Genomic DNA, 21,924 nt, shown 5'->3' with positions numbered 1-21,924 from the left:
TTTGAAACGCCAAAGTTTGATCGCTGTATAATTATATGTGTAAATATGTGTTGATGAACGAAACGATTAGCGATCCGAGCGGCGTTGATCTTCGCGATCTGCACGAAAATAGAATCGACGGCGAGACGTCGGTTCTTACCTTTTTCGGGCCGAGGGTTTGAAAGGGTTAAGAGTCGCTTTTAGAATAGTCGAGGGAATCGCGGGGACAATCACACGTTGAGTCCCTCGTTATTTCAAGGAATAGGGGGCACATTTTCGAAATGTCGACGACCAGGGGGTCTGCGAGCGCCTCATACTGCTTACGGAGACGCACCAAACAACGTGCAACAAATAAGTAAATATAAAAATCATGGTAAGAAATCATGGTCATGGTCACATTAATCATCTCATTATCATATCATATCGTATCATGTCATACGGTCATCGTCATATCATTAAAGACTTTTGCTTGTATCGAGAGGTGCGTGTACGAGGGAAGTGAAAGAAAAACAGAAATTAAAAAGTTGACTGGGAGAGACACGAGGGGGACGTAGGAGACTAGGGAGAATGTGGAGTCGTGTACGAGTGTACGTCACCGTCGAGCGTGTACGCGCATGTGGACTTTTTCCCGGTTGACGCCGAGGAGCGATAAAGGACGACGAGAAATCGAGCGGGAGGCGTAAAAAGATTAGAATCGTGATCGTTGTCGGGAAGGGGCGAGCCTCTTTCTCGATTCGGAATATACGCCGGCGATATCGCGCGGCGTATATGAATGGAAGAACTTCCTCTCTCTCGAGAGAGAGAAATCGATATACGTGGCACACGGCTCTCACGCATCCCGCGATTGCACGCTATCTCGCGTCGCGGAGAACGCGCGAAGGAAGAGCACGATCGATTGCGCTGCCACGGGGTGTCCGCCTCGTTTCGAGCACAAGTCAAGTTTTCCCCCCTAGCCACCGTAGATATCGCCCCGCGATAACCCGCTGTCGACTCAGTTGAACGTTATCACGGCGCAAGTTCTCTCTCTTTCCTCGCCCTCTCGCATTCACGTAGTCGCCAGAATAATACTCAAGATGAGAGTGCACGTCGACCGCCGTCTCGACCTCGTTATTAACACTTTGGCAATACCCGCGGGCCGATACGTTATCGTGGAACTGAATAAACTGAACTACCAACCGTCATCGAATCGAAGTTTATCAACAAGTTGACAATTCTAGTCGAGCACGCGATTCGACTTAATGAAATACCAAAGTCTCCCCCTTCCCGTTAAGGCGCTTATCGTCGTAAATCAAGTTTTTGGGGGGATTCGCACAAGTGCACGACGGAACGCTGAAGAAGAACTATCGAAACCAGTGGATGTCTTCTAACTTCCGCTAATTCGTGCCCGCGAACAGGAGGCAATGGTTCCAGTAACGCGTGATAAAATGTGAACGACTTCCCCCGGCTTTTCAGAAATCCGTAGAAATACGTGAGCAATCACGATAGTGTCGAGAAAGAGCGATCGTGATTGATTGCGCTGTCATGGAACGTCAATTTTAACGGCGGTCTCTCCGGATAACGTCGCATCGATCTTATCACGACTTATGTCATTCCCATTAAATATAAACTCCGGCCAATCTTTTAAGCGAGGACAAATCAAAGCTCAATTTCCCCCGCAAATACACACACGCGGAAATTATTATACGACTACCGTCAATCGCGCCAAGTGTCATTATCAAGCCAGAGATTTCGCGTCGATTCCGCTGCACTTCACCATGCGATCGCGGCTCGCGCGGCACTGAAATCGGCGGGGGGTGCTTTTATCGTTAAAGGGATTAATCCAAGTTCAGGCCGGAGCAGGCTAACAGAATAGCGGCTTCTTCGCCGGCGGGCGAAAGAGGACGGCGGGATAATCGAGTTCGGCACGCCGCGCCATCCGTTTCGCTCTCTTCGGTTTCGCGGAGCCGTTGCCGGGAGTAGTTACGGGTACGCGGCTGTTACCGCGAAAAATCGCATTAAAGCCAAATCAAATACGGCCTCGGGCGGACGGCTCGGCCGGAGCGAAACGGCGAAGCGCGAAGTTTTCTAATCAGCGACGAAGGATACCGTTCGCAGCTCGAAATGCCGCGGAAAATGCGATTTATGGGCCGGACGTGGCAAGACTGAAGTTAAGCGCGCGCGAAGGTCGGCTCCGCGATATTTTAAAGTTCTCGATTTAATCCGGCGAGGCTCTGCCTTTAATAATCCGCGCCACTTCGCACTTAGCTCCCTCGTGATCGATATTTTCCATTCGTTATTGAATAACGAGTACAGAGCGCGGGCGTGAAGAAACGGCGAAGAAAATGCTGCAAAAGTCACGTAATTGATAGCAGCTCAACAGTTTCGTTAATAATTGTCAAACGCACCGTTCAATTACAGTCGTAGTCTCGTTAGGCTAACGCAGTTTGGTATACAACAATGTGTCAATTATTGTCGAACGAAAGGGCCCGGCCGCCCTCAAAGAGTTAACTAGATCCAAACAGACAAGATATACACGGGGGATTCCCTTTGTAACCGGAAATGGACGTCGCAGGACAACGGACCGGCGCGAATAATTAACGATACGGCCGAGCCCTTTACGCAGGTAACGCGGGAAGTTGACATGCCCAGGTTCTTTTTCAGCGACCATCACTTTAACTAAAGTACACCCGATGGCTACCCGTAATTACGGCACGAATCCGCATTTTTTTGTCGAGATATTATTAACACCAGGATATTATTAACACTTTGAGTGCCGTGCCACTCTGGGCAACGCGCAAATTTCCGCAAAGACTCCGTCATCCATTTGTAAGTGACGGTCGTATTTATTCGACTAATAATTTTACTAAAAATTTCGCTTCATATCTAAATATGCAAAACAATGAAATTCATAAGGCTCTGACGCTCGACCACAAACCATGGACGAAACGTTGCGAGTTTAAACATAAAAATTTGCCGGACATGGTCAAGTAAATCTTCTGAAGTTTTAAAAAGAATAGATGTTACGTTACACTCTTCCATTCTATAGAATTTCGGTGGTGCATATACATAAAATCAAACTATGGAGACAGCGATTATTAAAATATGAGTACATCTTGGAGATGTAAACAGTTGTACAAAATATCATTTATAACTCTCCGTTGACGAGTTATCTTTCTCTAAAATTAATTCAACAATATGCAAGCAAAAAGTAGTTCTGGCATATCCTGCATAATTTATTGGAGTTTAAAATTTTCAAAAGGTCAAAAGTCATATCTCGGTGTGTCTCAAATTCCCAACCTTCCATCTCTAGCTTCTCTTTTAAGTGCAATTCGAAAATGCCTGGCATACTGCAAATTAATTTTCCCTCTCAAACATTTATCCGTAAAACGTTTATAAACCATTCCGGCGACGTTGTAATAAAAATTGCGACTCGCAGCCTCCGTCGCTGTTTCTCGTAACGCCAGTTTCAACCGCGGTTACTCGAATGCGAGATAACAATTCGCTTGGGAAATTACTGTCAATAATCACGTGGACATGTCGATATTTTTAGGACTCGAGAGCAAAGATACGGATCGCGGGAGCCGCAGCGGAATTTATTTGCATATTCAATGCATACGCAACGATTTTTTTCATCACGCAGCCATGAATTCATTTCGGACCGTTAACAATTTAGGAGAGCGCGTCGCTGTACCCTCAAATTCGACCGCTTCTCGCGGGACGAACAAAAAAAAATAATATTCGAACCATCGTGTCCCATTATAAATAGCGCGATTATCGTAACATTCACTTAAACTGAAAAATGTGTCGAGATCTGTAATTTAAATTTTCACGAGCATAGCGGGAATAGGTCTGTCGCACCCGGCATTAAAATTCCACTGATTATTTTACCGAGTCAGAATGCAAAAACCGAGTTTAAACTTGGAAGAGCGAAGTACGATAGACGTTCAATTAAAGTCTCATTTACATCGATATCATGAAGTACACGAAAATTCGTTATCAGAAAATGCATAATTTCTATGGAGATCGGATATCTCCTTCATAAAGTTTAATTTGTGGAATTTCCTTCGATACCGAATGCAATTTTTAGTTTCGCAAGAAACTCCACCGCGCTCGCATAAAATGATAATCGATAAGTTCTCTTGTTAAATTTTATTATTTATAAACACGCCTTGTCTATTCCGAGCTGGAGTAATAGCACGAGACAACGGTAAATAAGATTACGGGGAAGCTGCGCGAAGATTTATTTTCGCGATCCGGGGAAACGATCGGCGATATTTTGCCCGTGTCACAATTTATACCGTTTATAGGACGTATTATAGCTTTGCATTCGCTCGCGATCCCGAATCGAGAAGGATGGTACGTGCGAGCGTATCGCGCGGCGGATCTCTCGTCGAAGCTTTTTTCGTAATAATTTTCACGAGCACCGCGAGGTAAAAGCCAGCGGTAGGCCGCTCGTACTTTCTACGTATTTCAAGCTCCGCCGCGCTCTCGTGACGAGGAGATCGCGATGCCGGGCGAAAACTTCCTTTAAGGCCTTATCGGGAAAATTGCAGCTGGCGTGCACGCGGCGGATACTCGAGAGCAAGCATCAGGCAATTAATCCACCGCGAATTCTAACCGCGGTCTCCTTAAGTGGGCGATACAAAACGTACGTACGTTCTACTTCCGCTGACGTAACACGCGCGTTTCGCGAACCCGAGCAATCGCGTCGCCTACGTTATTAACAAAGTCGAGACCTTCGGCAATTTTAATGTACATAGAATGCACACTCAAGTTTTCGCGCAGCGCAACAAGTAGACAATTATGATATAATTATGATGGCGTTATAATTATAAGTTCTACCAACAGAGTCCTCTTAACAGTACCCTCGCTACAGTAAGAAAATAATTTATCAAATACAGCGACGGATACTGCGAACGCTGTAATAACCGGTGCAATCGACACAAGCGCGGAACTACGAGCAAAAATAAAACAGAAAGTTGACGTGCCGACAACTTATCCGAGAGCTTGGAGAATCGAGTCGAATAATGTGCTCCCTCCGAACGATAAATATCCATTCGCCGTTACAGAATTCGTAGCTACACGTAGCATCGATCTCGCCGCAACGCCGCGAATCTCGCGGTTGATTCTCAGCGAGACACCCAAAGCGGTTCGCTTCAGGGTGGCCTGCTTAGCCGCACGTTCGCTATTAATCAGGGCCTCTATCAAGGCGGCCACGACTTTCTTACACGGCTGTTTAGAGCCGACAACTGACCACGTACCACCCGCGCGACCGCTCGCCGCGGAAACAACCGATACGCCCAGGCCATGATTATTATGCCTCGCAGATCGTCATCTTACACGCCACGTTTGCGGTGTGCAATTCGAGAAATAATGCAGCCGCAAACTCTGCGCCAATCTTTTATCTCGCGTCTCGCGACTTTATTTTTCCGGGCCTGTCATTCCTCGTGCGCTTTAAGAAATGCAGAAAAGAGACTGACGTATGTCCCGCGCAACGAAAATAAAAGGCGAAAACGCGGGGGGGGGAGCATCACCGAAACGTAACCAGTCACATTTCACGTTGAATTTCCGTTCATCTGTCATTTGCCGTGTCTATACATCATGTCTTCGACGCGATTTGATGTAATTTCCAATTTATAATTAGTCAAATAAATCAATGACCTGTGAAAATTGCATTCAGCCGTCGAACGCGCGACATAAATGGGCATTCGCTGTCTTGAAAACAGGAAGCGGTATATTAATTAAGCGTCGAGTGCGAGAAAATGCTCATTAATCAACCGGCAACAATGAACTTTCCCCCCTCACTTTCGGCGCGACAAAATATGTTGCAGTTGTAAATACGGACACGGGCGTGACAACGGGAGACAAAAGGCGCAATGCGGTCGATTGATTACGCGAAACGTCAAGCCGCCTGAAACCCGGACGCCGAAATTCCGCGCGGCGCGGAAGTACTTGCGGAAAGCACTTGCGGATGCGACGTCGAAAGACCCGCGGTTCGGGTCTTTGCGGTCACGCGTGTTTAACGGCTTGTGTCGCGACCGAGAATACGTAGCGCGATGCAATGCGCTTAATGGCGTCGATGCACTCAGCATCCTCTTGTATAATTCGCGGTCGTCGGCCGTCGTATTCGGTCTATTCTTGGTTTGCCGTACCTCTTCTCGCGCAGCTATACGGTTTTTATGTGACAAACGGAAAAGTGGGAAAAGTCGAAGAAATTTTTTATCACGTTACTTTCCCGCTCCGCGTTTTCTGCGTATTTCAATGCGCAACAACGTAAATATACACGTAATAAATACAATACAAAAATTCACATAGCTGTGTAATTGAGTTGACTCGCGATCGAAAAACATGTTTATACAATGAAATTAAACGGGGTATTTTAATTTTACATCGAACATCAAACGTTCATAAATAAAATCATCGCGACGTTTTATCCGCGCGAAAGAGGCTGGGAATGAAAAAGTATTGCGAAATAATAACATTCTGCTGTATTATTTCGTTATGCAGAAAGTTTTAGCGATAAACGTGACAGGGGATTTAAACGTGAACGATAGAGGGAAGTCCTTTATTATGAGATGGGCTTCCAATATGAGATAGCAGGTTTTCAACGTCGAAATTTGATCACAAATCTTCACAACGATTACACGATCTAACAATGAATTTTCCACCGAACAGATTTCACTCCAAGAGCAATAAATTCGCGATGAAGCCAACAGGTGACGCCTATTAATTTAGCAAAAACTCTGCTGTCTCATAATTTTTTAGCTTATCTCATAATAGGGAACTTTCCTCTGCTAGAAATCTCGGCAATTTATTTCGCGAATCAGAGGGCTAACTTTTCGACGTGGTTACGACGATTCGGAGGATGATGAGGAGTTGCGCGGAAAAACACGATGACCAGACAGAATCGCGAACACGTAAGCAATGATGAGCGCGCGCCATCGACCGAGCGCACAGCGCACAGTGTCCAGCCACGTTTGTCCAAGAACAAAGGACAAATATCGTTAATCGAAATCGAATGTCGGTTGGAAGAGCGATTGAGAATATAACTTCCCTCTTTTCGCGCCGGGCATTGTGTGTACATGCGCACCGCTCGTGAGGAGAAAAAAAAACCCCCCAGAGTTGAGCGTAGACGAGTAGCGGAGCACTTGAGCGCAATTTGCACCCTTTCGATTAAGAAACGTTCCTCCCCTTGCGTCTCGCCCCTCGTTTCCACCGTCGCGAAAATTCTCTCGTGAGGGCGAAGAATTACGCGCGTTTGTTTGCTTTTATCACCGACGCCCGTAACAATAAGATCGCCGTCAAGCTCTTATCGACACTCGGTCTTAACGGCGCATATTTCGTTACGTGAATATTTTTACGGCCCGTATCGCGAGTTACGAGAATGCATTTCCTGCGAAACACATCGGAAACCGAGGGAGGTGCGCGTGAAGCAAATTTCTTCATACTTTCCGCTTTGAGTCTGCTTGCAGAGGCAAATAGAGCAACTTGGGGCAATCCTTTGAACGCGTGACAAACAATGCCGAGACTAAATTCACGACTAAATCGCGACCATACAATAGATAATATTTTTTATAGAAGGAGAAAAATTGTGAAAATATACCATTTACGCCAACATCTTTCAAGAGTCTAGTAGCTTCCGGTTTGAATATTCCCGTTCTCGTGGTATTATTCCCGACATAAATCCAATAGCACAAATAGTAAACCGAGCATTTCGATATCGAGCCTGAGACGAAAGCCTCATCTACACGGGGAGAATTTTCTCTTAAACTTTACCCTGAAAATCATGTAAACGTGGGACAACATGGCATTTCACCAAACTCTCCTAAAGTCAAGATACCACGTTGTCCCACGACTATACGATTTTCAGGGTAAATGTTAAGAGAAAATTCTCTCCGTGTAGATTAGGCCTAAAACAGACGTGTGCGATGAAATCGGGCTTTCGAGGCCGAAGAAACATACGCGCGCTGCAAGAACCGCGGTGTTCCAGGCGACGTTCTGTGTTCGATGACGCTAATTACCGATCTCGATACAATTCTCGCCCGTACATTAGTAATTTGCACTACGTACAGACGATTGCACGGCTCCCTAATGGCACATCGACGCCACCGCCGCGCGGCTGATGCGTTTAAAACGACGTCATAACGTGCGCGGCTCGCGCGGACGACCGTGACGCGCGAGAATGGGGAGAACGTCGATAAGAAGAAGTCTACTTTACGCATCTATCAGTATTAGCGTACTCACATCGGAATGTAATTGGTTCTAAATTACACGCCTCGAACTGCGCGGGCAACCAAGTTGCGCGCCGGTAGATATATACCCGCGCGCGACGTAGTAAAGAAGACGCTAGGCGAGGCGGATGCAATCCCCAGGATGACTAATTGCTTCTCCGCGGCTGTGATTAATTACCGCACCTGCCGTAATATAGCAGTGAGGTTTAATTGCGACGGACGTAAAGTAACCGTTCCCTCCCGGACACGGCGCGCACGTCTCTTCTCTCTTTTCCACGTCGCTCAGAGAAGTGTGATGCGGACATCCTCGCGGAGATTTATATTTTTCCCGGGAAAATCGTTATACCCGGCTACTCGCCGGAGTCGGACGGCGATAAAAGGCGCGCGAGATATGCGGATAAAAAATACGCGCGGGGAAGGGGCGATTGTTCATTCAGGCGCGAAGGCGGAAATGTAGTCGGCGAATTTAAGGGGACTCGTTACGCTCACGGGACAAATTGCTATCGATTATTCGGAATCGTGGGAGTCGCTATCGAAATTCCCGATGTCACCCCGCGAGTTGAATCGCGAAATATCGGCCAGGCACACGTCTCTTCGTTCTCTCTTTCTCTTTCTTTTTCTGCCTTTCTTTCTTTCGGCGCAGTGCTGCAAAATCGTCACGACTAGAAGAAAGGTGCGTGCTGATCCGCAGTAAGTAAGAGGCTCATATTTAGCCGGTTCTTGTTACCACGGCGTTACGTTACTTCTACTTACAAGGTGATCATTCCGTTAAAAAGGCGGCGGTATTATCATACGCCCCCGACAAATGTGACTGCCCATGCAAGCTTGTACGTGAAGTTGAGAAAAAAAAATGAGAAAAGAAAATGAAGGGTAGATAAATATTAACATCCGGCACGTGCACGAACTCCAGTTACTCGTGAAAAAAAAGAAGCCTACTCATTAGGTAGTCCCCGCATAACAACACTTGCAGCAGCGCTCTTGCGTTCGTGCCCCGAAGAGAACAATGTCTTCCGGCTCGCGTCAAGGTAGTCGTGTTAATAATCGCATTCCTTGCCCTCGAGATGAGGTTAGTACGCAAAACGGAGAGCTCAGTCTGTCTACGTTGTAGCTACGGATCGTTAACTGCGAACGAGAGGGTCTTTAAAAAGGCGCCGCGGGTCGAGGAGATGCCATTAACCGGCACGCGTATAATTAACGACGTTTGCAACAGCGATATAAGAATAACTGCCGATATTTATTGACGTTCATTGTACGTTCGGCGAGTAGACAAGTAGTAATAGATTATTAATGTCTCTCAATTAGCGCGAAATCTGCGCGGTTGAATTTTCGAAACGAGATAATAGCGCGCGGACGCCTCTGCTCCGCGAATATACACCCAGAAAAAGGATTCAGTTGGGTTGAACAAATGAGATACGTTGAAATCATGTTTTCTCGAATCTACTATACATTTTTATTTCCTTCTACCGAAACATTTGCTAGATTTAAAGATAATAGATGTGAATTCTCATAGAAACTCCAGTCTCAAAGTTCAAGCGAATCCGTTTGATCTGACTTTTTTCTGAGTGTACAGCAAGGAGAATCATTCCAGCGGGGGGAACTGATTTTTGACAAAGGCGCGAGATCACGTGCCCCGAATTACTGTCACCTTTTTAAGACTCCTCTCTCTTTCTCTTTGAATGCGAAGACTCCACTGATCTACGATGAAACTCGACCAACCCTGGTGCACACATTGCACTATCAAATTGATAACCAGCTACTGGTATTATGCAAACAAGAAGTGGCGACGCCTAAACGACACACCGATACCATTCGGGACAAAACGTTTGTACATGGTCTACGTGGTGTGTATATATATATATATATATATATGTGTATATTCGCGTATGTATCTGTGTGCCTTGCGCGCGCGTAAGCGCACGCGCGTGTATGTCAGTACAGACGTATACGTGCGAGTCAGTGACAGCATGGCGAGTAACAATAATAATTATCCAATTAATTAACAGTGAAGTGCGAAACATAGCAAGACAGAAGAAAGAAAGGTATTAACACTACGTTCGCGCGCCGACCGGGTGTGAGCGTGTGCGTGTTGTGGGCGTACCAGAAGACAGATACTTCTCAATGAACAACCAAGTCAAAACAATTGATTAACCAATACGTCATGTCAATGTGATGCGTGAATGCTAACAAGGTGTTCGGGATACGGAGAGGCCTGTATACTTGGTGACTCGCGGGGAGGAAGCACGCCCTTCTCTCCTTCTCCCTCTCTCTTCTCGCCTTCTTATCTCACTCCCTCTCTTTCGAATGAACGAACGTGTACGGGCGAATTTTTCCCCGAGTGTCCCGCGTTCCTTCTCTCGACAGCGCGTGCGGGGAATCTCTCACCCCGCATCACTAATTCTCGTTATGTCCTTCTCGTTGGCCACGAAAGCGATAACACCGAATGCCTTACGGCGCGGATATATTTTTTACGAGCGCGGGGTACTTCTCTTTTTATCGACCGGCGGGCTTTCGTACAATCGCTATCGTTAATAATGGAGCATTCGGCCGTAAAAATACAAAAGGAAGCGCAAGCACGCGGCGCGCACGGTGCATTCGATCGATGTCGGTGCGCGGGGCTAACGCGCGATATTTTCTCGTTCCTCGGCACCGGAAGTGGAAAACGCCGTGCTTGAGGGAAGAAGCGGAAACGCGGGCGCGCAGGTGGCGAAAGAGTAGAAAAGAATGAAGACGGATGCTGGGATCGCGACGTTCACTGCACCTCCGACGAAAGTAATAGACACCCCCCGGTGGCCGTACGTATCTCGGACGGGCAATAATCGTTCGTTAGGGGAACGGCGAGTAAATCGGGGGGGAAAAAGGGGGGGAGAGAAAAATCACAATGCGAAGTTAAGAGAATTAATTCGCCGCGTAAAAATCGACGAGCGATTCGGCTTCCAGCACTGGTGTCTCGTCCCGTGTGTCGTGTGTGTCTCGACGAACGGAACCGGCGGGTTACGAGGACGGAAATATGTGAGGGATCAGGGAGGAATTTGTGGGAGTTACAGATAGGACAGGTAGAAATATATGGGGAGCTTGAAGAATACTTGAAGTTGTGACCGAAGCTGGCAAACAGCGATATAAAGCGCACAAAACAATACGAGATTCAAGATTATATATATATATATATATAGAGGGTGAGTTAAGAGATAAGGTGGATGTGCGTGTGTGTTTGTGATAATGGAAGTGGCACGAGAGATCTCTTTTTCTCTTTCGTCTCTTTCTCTCTTTCCTTCTCTTTTTCGTACATTTAGGTCTCCTCTCGCTCTCTTTTCTCCTAGCTTCAAGAGATCGTGGAACACGGATTGTTAGTAAAGATGCTTACGAATGGGAGGAGCCAGAGAATTTCGAGGCGTTATCGAAGCTACTTGTCCTCCTGTGCTTTTCAATTATTCGACATAAATCAAGAGCTTGTAAATACACGTTTTACCGTGTAGAGCAAAGTAGCGTATGCTCTCTACAGCACAAGTCATCTCTTCGCCAGTCTAAATCTTCTTTGATCTAAATGTTGGATAATTAGGCTGTTAAATATACTGACCTGCATGCTTAATCTCTCGACTGCTATGGCGTTAATTCTCTTAATGAATAAAATCTCACACAGCGCAACAAAATAAATTAACACCGTGATCTATATACCGCTGTGTCATTATTTCGTAACTCCAGATTAACTGTTAATTAACGAAATAATTATTAAAAAATCGGTAATGACGTAATTATTTGCAACAGCACGATTACAGATAATTGATAATTATCGTTCGCAATTAAATCCTAATGGCGAGATTAGAATTGCAATCTTTCGCGAGATCAGACCGGACATCCGGATTATACACAAGAGGCGGGAGGTATCGTGGATGGTTTCGGATGGCTCTGGCGGGTAGATACAAGAACGGTGGTACTCGTGTGAGACGATCCGCCGTCAAGAGAGAGAAAAAAGATTACAAAAAAAGGGGGGGAAACGGCGGAGTCGTAAGCAGCGTTTCTCTATCCTAAGACACATACGTGATTAATAAAAGAGGTAGAAGCATGGGCCGTTTATTATATACCTTCGATTCGCCTAGACAAAAGCGTGCGGCTACTATTTACATATATAATAATGATAACAATCAGATAGAGGTATGTACGTATAACGCGTATACACGTATACGGACGACGCGCCGCGTCGTCATATACGCGTACACCCGAATAAACTTCGGAAGATGCAATAGTATAATATATACGTATCATGCTGTTCATATTGCAGGTGGATTAGTAAAAAGACTCGCCGCGGTGTGAACCATTCGTGTGTGGACAGGCGGCTAATTTTTTTTATCAATGGACAATCGGTCTGATCCCGGAAAGAGAGCGAAGGAGGGAACGCGGGGGCCTCTCGACCCCGCGGTCGGGACGAATCTCCCCGCCCCTCCTCTCTGCAGCTTACTCTGTCGCCTTCTTTTTATCGCCCTCGCGTGAGATTCTTGATCTGGCTCCTCTAAATGCACCTCGAAACTCCCTGGGACTACTTCGTGGTGGACGGCGACGGGAACGATGGGATTGGTTAGAAACAGCTTCGGGAAAGAGACGCGACAAAGTTTCATCAAATCAAATGGGCAGCATCTCCCGAGGGTCTCCTCCGCGACCGGCGAGTGTCACCGCGTCTACACCGCGTGTTCGCCGCTGCCGATGTCGCCGAGACGCTTAACTTGGTTAAACTTGACTCGCTATCGCGATCCGAGAAGTCACGAAACGAATTTCAGTACCTTGCATTTTTCGTCCCCCGCGACGTCTACTTGCTTCGCTTTTCGGCAAACTATAAATTTACGCGCGCGACGTAATGTCTGCTCGACGAATTTGTCCGACTTCGTTGTATCGAATTGCACTTTATCTAAAGAAACGTACATCGAGCGATAAAAAGTTAACCGTTAACACTTTTGCGTCCGAGCTTCGAAATGCGGCGAACGAAAATTGTTTGGAAACAAAAAAAAATGCATCGGCCGAATGAGTGACAATTATACAACGCTACTTTCTGAAATCTCCCGCGAATGGATGCTGTTCAACGTAAAGGCAACTACGAACATACGGTATACGTGGTGCAACGACCGGCTTTATAACCAATGGGAGCTAAATAATGATAAAATGCGGAAGGCTAGCTAGTAAAAATGCAACAGCTCGTCTAACAACTACGAGAACTAACACCATTGGTTATATTTATATGTATGTACGTGTCATTGGCACATACGCGGTGTCGGAAAAGCGCGCGCACCGAGCACCTTGAGATACTAACTGCGCTCTGCGTCGAGGATGTCATCCGTTTTATCTTTCAATCAATGCCGACAGCACCGTTAACTGTTCTCTTTCTTTCTTTTTTTCCATAGCGATCGCCACGCCAATTACTTTTTCGTTAAAATAAATCTGTAAACCACATTTACAATTATTTATTACGTTACGGCGAGAGACTCGGAGGAGACTCCCGGTTCGCGCTCTTTTCCCACCTTGGCTTCAAAGTATCTCTTTTTCCAAAATGCTGCACTTCATTAGGGATGCCACATTCCATTTACATTGACGAAGCTTTCGAGAAAAGGTCTCTCTCACAGAATCACACACTATCACTCACTCACTTGTTTTATCGCTAGTGGCACGTTGCTTTTGCAGCATGCAAGAGACATTCTCTCTCTCTCTCTCTCTCTCTCTTGGTTTTTTTTTAATTCCATCGATAATGAAAAGCGTTAGTGTTGAATCGACTATCGGACGCGTGAAATCGTCGTTTCACGTGCATTCTACAAAAGCAATGTGACGAATGAAAAATTTATGCCAGAGTGCGTGACGGGATCTTCTCGTTTTGAAAGCCGTACATTCAATCTGCAAACTGTACAACACAAAGGAAAGAGCGACCGTCGATCCTTTTAGATTGAGGTATTGATTTTCGAAAAACGAACTTTCTCTCGTAATACAATTACCGTGTATCGTAAATTTGGCGACATCTTTCATTAAAACGTTTCACAGACGCGAATAACTAAACACGATACCAAAAAATATTTCGGAATAGACTGCAGATGCTTTCAGGCGACAACAATAAAACGTTTCGCGACGAAGTCTGCGAAATCCTTTCGAAAGTGTTCATCTGTCAAGCTGGTAAAAAATTTTCATGAAAAGTACGACGCAATGTTTCGAGTACAATAGTCATATTGCGAGAAAAAGTTCGTTTGCTTTCGATGCGTTACCAAGACCTCGAAGCTTCGGATTAATAATTATTCGCTCGTCCGCTGATAGCGTGCCGCTTAAGTATCAGATCCTGTCACGCCTTCGGAAACGCTTAAGCGCTAAAAGCGATGGCGACACTTGTGCCGTTCGTAGTAAATTCCGCGTGTGCTTCGCTCCCGCGGCGCCGCGTCGGCCCCGCGAGAGGCATTTGCATTGCAAAGGGCAAGACGATAGTGCCATTGTCGACCTGATACCGATAGCAGGATTTCTAGCGTAACGCGTTACGCGTTACCCACCCAGCACGCCAAATTGTCCGCTCGCGGAAATAGTCGGCGCGACTAGCGGCAATTACGAGGCGGTACGTCACACGTCGTCAATATCGCCGCTGAGATTACAGGCCGCTTTATCGCTACGCTTTTTACAGCAGGCGCGGTTTGACGTGTACGCGTTAATCCGTTTAAGAATCTCGCGCAGCTCGTGTCTTATTCCTATGCAAATGTCGGATTATGCGTGGCGAGACGGCGGGTAGAGGCAGAGAGAAAAGCAAGAGTGACAAAAACCAGACCGGATTATACCGCGTGTGGACTACATTATTACCGGTGCCGGCGGCAAGTCACGTGAGCACCGGGAATGAGTAACAAATTGACCGTAATACGGCAACGAAATATTAGCTGTGTCGGGCTCGAGTGCCCGACCGTGTTCCCTTATCATAGCATTTTCTTTCTTTCTCATGCGCTCCCGATTAAGCTGCGCTTTCACGCGAACCGATCCGCGCCGATTAAGCCGCAGCGCGAGCGAGGCAAAAATAAAAAGTGCCCGCGACGCCGGGTCTCGCGGCTCGACGGCCCCGCGCGCGCCGAACGTGTTAGACGCCGCTAATTGCAGGTCGCGCGAGAGTTTAATTAGTTCTGTCGCCGTCGACGCGTCCCGCCCTCCGCAAACTGGAAGTAGCCCATTTCGCGTTCTATATCACGGCCCCGTGATTGGTCGTTACAAGTACGGATGCGCAACGACATCGACTTCCTGTCTGTGCAGCCCGTCACGAGCCAGACGAGCCGGATTTCAACCATAATCGTCTAATCGACGGCAAATATGTGCAATTGCGGCTTCTTACGCTCTCGATCTGGCGTCATTCTAATATTTACGTGTCGGCGAAACCACCGCAGAATCGTCCAATCGATTTCGGATAGATGCATTCACCGATGAACAATTCAACGCCGAAATATCACTTTTATCCTCGGCAAACGTTGACAAACTCTCATCAATTGATTACCGAGCGCGGTAATTGGCAAACGATACTCGCGTTAATGAGAAAATCGATGTCACAGATCTTAAAATAGTAACAATGCCGGCTTCGTTGGGAAAAGTCGATCGCGGGGGGAAAGAGAAAAGGCGGAATACGTTTCCGCTAAAAAGTATAATAGCGATTCGCGTGACTTTGCTGCTCTCGTTGCGAAGGGAGTGACATCGATGACGAAAACATTATCGACAAAATGTAATACGAGGCTAAAGATATTCCGAGAACTCGCGAGATCGAAGCGATCGAGACCGCGCGACGAGGCTCGTTTCTCGCGATACTCCTGCACAAAGTTGCTTGAACTTTGCACTTTAACTAGCCGGAAGTATCGTGTGCAAATGTTTGCTTTGAAAGCATTTTTTACAGACCTCCTTCCACGCAATTCTCGTAAGTGAAACAATAACTTTCGACAAATGCATCCGCGGTTTAGTTTCAAATAGACTTGAAAACAACAGGAACGAAATTGATATTTGCGAATCGGAGACAACGATTTCGCGACGGTCTGTGAAGGGCATCGCCTCCTCGATTTTCGCCGAAAACACGACGCGAAGATTTCTCTCCCGAGACGTTAAGGATTAACCGAAGAAGTTCAGGAACTGTCGAAGAAACACTCGGGTACGCTCTACTTCGGATGCAAAGGAAGACGTCGGTTTAAAACGGCCGTAAAAAGTTGGACTTTTAACCAGACTCGTACACGTCGACAAAAGACAATTAACGATATCATTCACGAGTCGGAAGGTGACGCTTTTCTGGAGGTAGTTTAGACGTCAAGGGGGCGTTGAGACACTTGAAAAATTTGACGGGCGATGACGTTAAAAGTGAGACGTAACAGGTCGGGCACATGAGCGCGGCTCGAGACGCGACCTCGTGCATCTAATCAGAGGTAGGTCGCCACACGTGACGTCGACAGACGTCGCCGGGATACTGGGTTACCGGTGCGACTTGATGAAGTGCACTTGAGTGTACTGAACGCGACAGAGCTGAATATGCACACCGTCCGGCTCGCCGGATGCCGGCTGTCGGCACGATGTATTACTGCGGATCTTATCCCGACCTCCGTTGTCATCCATATTGAAAGCAATTTGCATTACAAACCCGTATATAACGCGAGAGCGTTACCTTTTTCTTACAAATCCCCCGGCGCCGTTTGCATAAACGGCCGACAATCGCGGCTGCAATCTCGCACGACGCTTTCCGACTTCCGTCGCGAATCGATAGTTGCCTCCCGCGGCTTCCCGTAAGGAAATACAGATTGGAGATTCGGCTTCGGTAACGAAAATAGCCGATAGATCGAAATAACAGACTCGCCCGAAAATGAAATACGGGAAAATAATGTCGCGGTCGATTCCGTTGTTTCGATTCGGCCAAGTTTTTGGCGCCTCGCATACCGCGGGCCGAAGTTACAAGAAAACAATCCAAATCGGATTTAGAGCGACCTGGTTACTCGTAAACATTTTCTTGTCCGGCGGTTCGTGTCACAGTCGAGAATTATGTAATACCTGCTGTATAAAGATGGAAAATCGATAACCGACAATGGCACTTCGTACTCGGTGAATTTTTTTTAACCGAGATCACCGCGAGCTTGCAACGGAATGTCGCCATCGCGCTGCAAAGAAACGTGTACACGCGGTACGGTTGCAGCAGCACGTTGCGGCAGCACGTTCTTGTACTCTCATCAAGGAATATCGCTGTTTTTCCGGTATGTAATATTAGTTCTTCGGCCTCCCCTCCTCGTATCGGGGATACGTATATATAGGATATATATGTATACCGTGGACCGCTATTCGTGATGCTGCATCCGTTAACAAGATCATTACGATCCCCGCGACATTCTCGCATCCGTAACGTTCGTCGGCGTTCTCCAGAAAACTTTTCCAATAAATGAACGGGAGAAACTGCCACGTGTACGCGATAGAAAAATCGAGTCACGTGCGCGGCACCAGCTTTCGTGGTGTCGCCGATGGCGAGCCCGGGAAAAAGAGATGAATGGGCGGAATAACATCGTGCGCGCGATAAACATTTGGGAAATACAATTGTTGCGGGAGCACGTAATACAAAAATATCTCCAGTTATTTTTCAAATTATTATCAATAACGCGAAATATTTAAGAAAACAAATATTTTGTCGAAACTTCACGCGGACACGTATGGATCAATTAACATACGAGCTTCAACAGAGAAAACACGAAAAAAATATTTAGTTCTGGATGCGAGAATTTCGCTTGGGCACGACATTATCTTAAAACTAGCGGTATTATCGGGGGTGGGTTGACAGGGGTGGCTCGCAGCCTAAGGGCGACGTGAGCTTACCTTGCTTCCCCTTTCGTTAAATATAATTTCCACGTCAAGGATTGGCCCAAATTGCTGAAAAGAAAAAATATTCACCAAATTCAGAATAATCAAGCACGTGTGCGACGTTAATCACGTAATATAAAAATACCATGTAACAGCGTAATTTAAAGATCATACACATTAATTTTGCAATAAAAATTATATAATAGGATTTTGTACAAAAACGTTAATCTGAGAAACTGAAGAAAAGAGAACTAATAAGAATTCTTTGATATCGCCAGCGATAATTAACAACGCCAGTGTTTTCTCGACCATACCTGGCATTTTTTTAAATAATACATTGGTCGAATTGGCGAGACGCCCGCCTAGAGTGTAGCGAGGTCCAGGTTCAAACCCTGGCTGAGGTAATATTTTTCGCAATATATTTTCTGTATTATTAAAAAAATGCCAGGTATGGTCAAGAAAACACTGGCGTTGTTAAATCGTATAGATTGTGCACATCGAAACGAAAGGATGTACGTTTAAAAAAATTCTATTATTTCTTCTACACAATTTGCCACAAAAATATCCATTTCTTATTAAGGTAAATGATATAGCAGGGGTAATAGTGTATCGTATATGTATCATCCGTCTTGCCCGCGTCGCGATAAAAAGGGGCGAGCAATCTGCCATCGACGAAAGCAAATACGAAGACGTCGAAATGAAACGAGGGCAAACGAGCAGGGTGAAAGAAATTGTACGACTTACCCCGAACATTGCCCTGAGGTCAGGGTCTCGGAAGCGAAAAGGTATGTTGCTGACATGTAAACGTTTTGGTTGACCTTTGAGGTCGGTGCCTTGTGTCGCTGTTGCGGGTGTCGTCGCGCCTGAGGTGACAGGTGCCAACGCAGCAGCCTCCACTCCGCCTTCGGGGTTGGTCTCGCTCCCGCCGCCCGGTGTTGGTGCGGGTTGCTGGCCACCACCACCCGCGGCTGCAGCCGCCGCTGCTACCACAGCTGCCTGGAACACCTCCGACTGTCGTCGGAAAGCGAAAAAACAATGTTAGACCTTGTTGCGCTGATAAGGCGACGAAACCGCAAGATCCGGCTTGCTGGTCAAAGCGCTAGCAAAAAGTATTTCCGTTTAAACCTCGCGTGAGAGTCCTCGTCGAGAGGCTCGGTGAGAAGTAGACTGTTAGAAAAATGAAAAAGATCGAGATCGGTGTTTAAAATATTTACTGCGGGACGAAGACGAAAGGTAGATGGGACGTAACTAATGCGCGACGGCAGGAGGATCGATGAGAAGAAAGAACTGACGGGACTAATAAAGGGCGCAAACAATTCGGTGACGCGGCTGCAAACTTTAGTTCGCCATACTTTGGCGTGTGTAGTAGAGTTACTGTAATGTACGCCGACATAATATGCGCCGGCAACATGGTAGACGATGCAAAGCGAAGTAATGATGCGCTCGCGGGATGTGATGAAACATTTCTTCATTTATGGTAAACAACTGCGCACACGGTGTAATTAGCGAAGCGGAAAAATTTGTTTGAGATATTCTCTAGAAAGTATTAGCGGCATTAATTTCGCATGTGATATTGCTATTAATATAACGACGTAGCGGTAATTAGTATCAACGCGTAACGAGCACCGTTTACGTCGTTCCGTGACTTGAAATTAAATTCGAACTGATGAAATACATTATTAAAACGTCAAAATATATAATTCCACATGCGTCGCATGTAGACGTAATCTCTATCGTATGTATTTAGGGAAAGAGAAAATTCTACTATCTTCTTACTCGATGCAACGAATACATAATGCATAATGTTACCATTGCGTGGTACTATGACTGATTATATCGATGAAATGGTAAATCACCGCCAACTGTGTCGCGTTAACAATTCTCCTTCGCCGACACAATAATAAATTATGCAGTAATGCTGATATTCTCTCACTAAAATTGTGAAACTTTTACAAAGTGGAAATTACACATGCGCCGTTTCATGCGAAGCTAAAATCCGGATAAAATAATGTGTTTACATTTATTAATTAAAATCGTTCATTTAAAACATTTTCGTGTACCGTTTCTCGCGCGCGTGCATTTGGTGTAATCGAGGCGCCTAAGATACAAAATTACTGCTGAAGTACACCCAATCTCGAATGGGTTGTAAACAATGATTTATGCTGTACTTGTACGCGGCTGCTATACAACATAAGCCAGGGATATGATCGTTTCGTATTAAGTCAGCAACTCGCGGAAGCTGCAAGTGGTAATATCTGAAAGTGGTCAGCCAAATGGCCGACCTTATCATGCCTGCACTACTAACGGCCGGCAAGTGAATGCGCACTGCGCGCGGTCAGACGCAGCTGCTACTTCGGGTAAATTGCGAAATATTGGGAATGTGCAAAGCCGCTATTTTACCAGTGGTCCATTTGTTATCAGCGCGTAAACTTGCGCAATTACAAAAGTAATGGAAACAAGCAAACAAATTTCTTTTTTCTTTAAATAAATCGCACGAATTCATTTTCACGCAGTTTCTCGAAAACTCGCCTCGTAATGCCAATTTTCAATAATTATATGATTGCGCCGCATATATTTTATTATTAACCAATTAAGTTTCCTTCATCAAAAAATTATATACTCTCCGCGTAATAATTTATTAAGTATATTTATTTTGCTTTCATAATTCTCTCTCTCTTGCGCGCGCGCGCGCTATTAATTACTGTAATACCCTAGATCGAATATTATTGCTCATTATGCATCGACAGCGCATCACTACCGGATTACAAGTCACGACGAGAGCGCGTCAATATACTGCCGGGCGCACTTTTATGACGTTGGCGAAAGCTTGTTTCGCGGGAGATTGAAACTTTTTTTTCTGCCCCAATCTACGCGTACAAAAGAGGCGAGTGCGGCCTTTCTGACGCGGTAGCGGGCGGAAATTTAACAGAGTGGAAAGCAGAACGAGCCACCAACCCTCGTACGACATAAACCGTCCACGAATATATTCCCCCCAGTACGTCCTTTTAGCGTACGCCACCAGCGATTATTTACGAAAAAAATTTCGACAATTTCTTTTTCCATTTATCTTTTTCATTCTCTGTTGAGCACTTTCATTATCTTTTTATTCCGCAACACCTTTCGTTCGTTGAAAAAAAAAGATGTAGTAAAACAATTATAAAACAATAATTACTTTACTTGTTAGTCATTAAATGTATAATTTATATGTGCCGTTGCAATTCATGTAATAATATTTTATTACTCAACTATTATGCTATTACGATTTTAATTCTAAGCACGAACGCGTTAATTATTCAATCACAAGCTCTTATATCTTTCACTCATTATTTATTGTATCTATCTAAAACAATTCTCATTCCTATTCTATGGAATAAAGACTAAAGAGCCGTGACAGGATGTTAGTGTCTAAATAATTGCGAAAAATATTACCCCTCAGCCAGGGTTTTTTTTAATAAATTTAAAATAAGAATTATTTAGACACTAACATCCTGTCACGACTCTTTAGTCCTCATTCCTTCGAATTTGTGCTCATCACACGAGAGCCTTATGAATTTTATTAATTTTTCATTCCTCTATTTTCTTGAATTATTATTCCATTAATTAATAGGAAAACCTTCGCAATAATTGTTGACAGGAATTTGCCAAGCAAGCATGTAAACAATCGTCTATAATCATAAAAAGAATTGATTCTAGTTTCTCCTAACAAGATATTTCGCGTGACGTATCAAAGGAAATGAGACCGTCACTCTTCACTTTCTGTCGCTTCGCAATTGGCGGAGCTAACCGCTCCAATTTAACGAAATTATTCCGATTTGACGAGCGACGCTCGTAGCACGAATTAATCGAAATTGCGTCGGCATATTTCCTCTCTTGACTTTGCGGATATTGGTGCCAGATATTTGAGAGCAGTATGTTCTTCCCAAGACTTCGA

At 45.5% G+C, this 21,924-nt stretch overlaps 1 protein-coding gene across 4 annotated transcripts in view; it reads right to left on the bottom strand.

The window, feature by feature from the left end:
• LOC105569714 (RNA binding protein fox-1 homolog 2) overlaps positions 1–21,924 on the bottom strand; it is a 281,021-nt gene that overhangs the window by 73,093 nt on the left and 186,004 nt on the right. For all 4 annotated transcript variants that reach the window (XM_012026391.1, XM_012026389.1, XM_012026390.1 and 1 more), the window contains exons 4-5: positions 18,738–19,004; positions 18,009–18,062 (exon numbers count right to left, since the gene is read on the bottom strand). In XM_012026391.1, the coding sequence (XP_011881781.1) occupies positions 18,009–18,062; positions 18,738–19,004 (321 nt within the window). The remainder of the gene's footprint in view (positions 1–18,008; positions 18,063–18,737; positions 19,005–21,924) is intronic.

This window comes from Vollenhovia emeryi, unplaced genomic scaffold (assembly GCF_000949405.1).
Source record: "Vollenhovia emeryi isolate VEMERY1.0 unplaced genomic scaffold, V.emery_V1.0 DF939123.1, whole genome shotgun sequence".
Classification (NCBI taxonomy): domain Eukaryota; kingdom Metazoa; phylum Arthropoda; class Insecta; order Hymenoptera; family Formicidae; genus Vollenhovia; species Vollenhovia emeryi.
The sequence above is the reverse complement of the archived record's forward strand: the minus strand, read 5'-3'. Positions and strand labels throughout refer to the sequence as shown.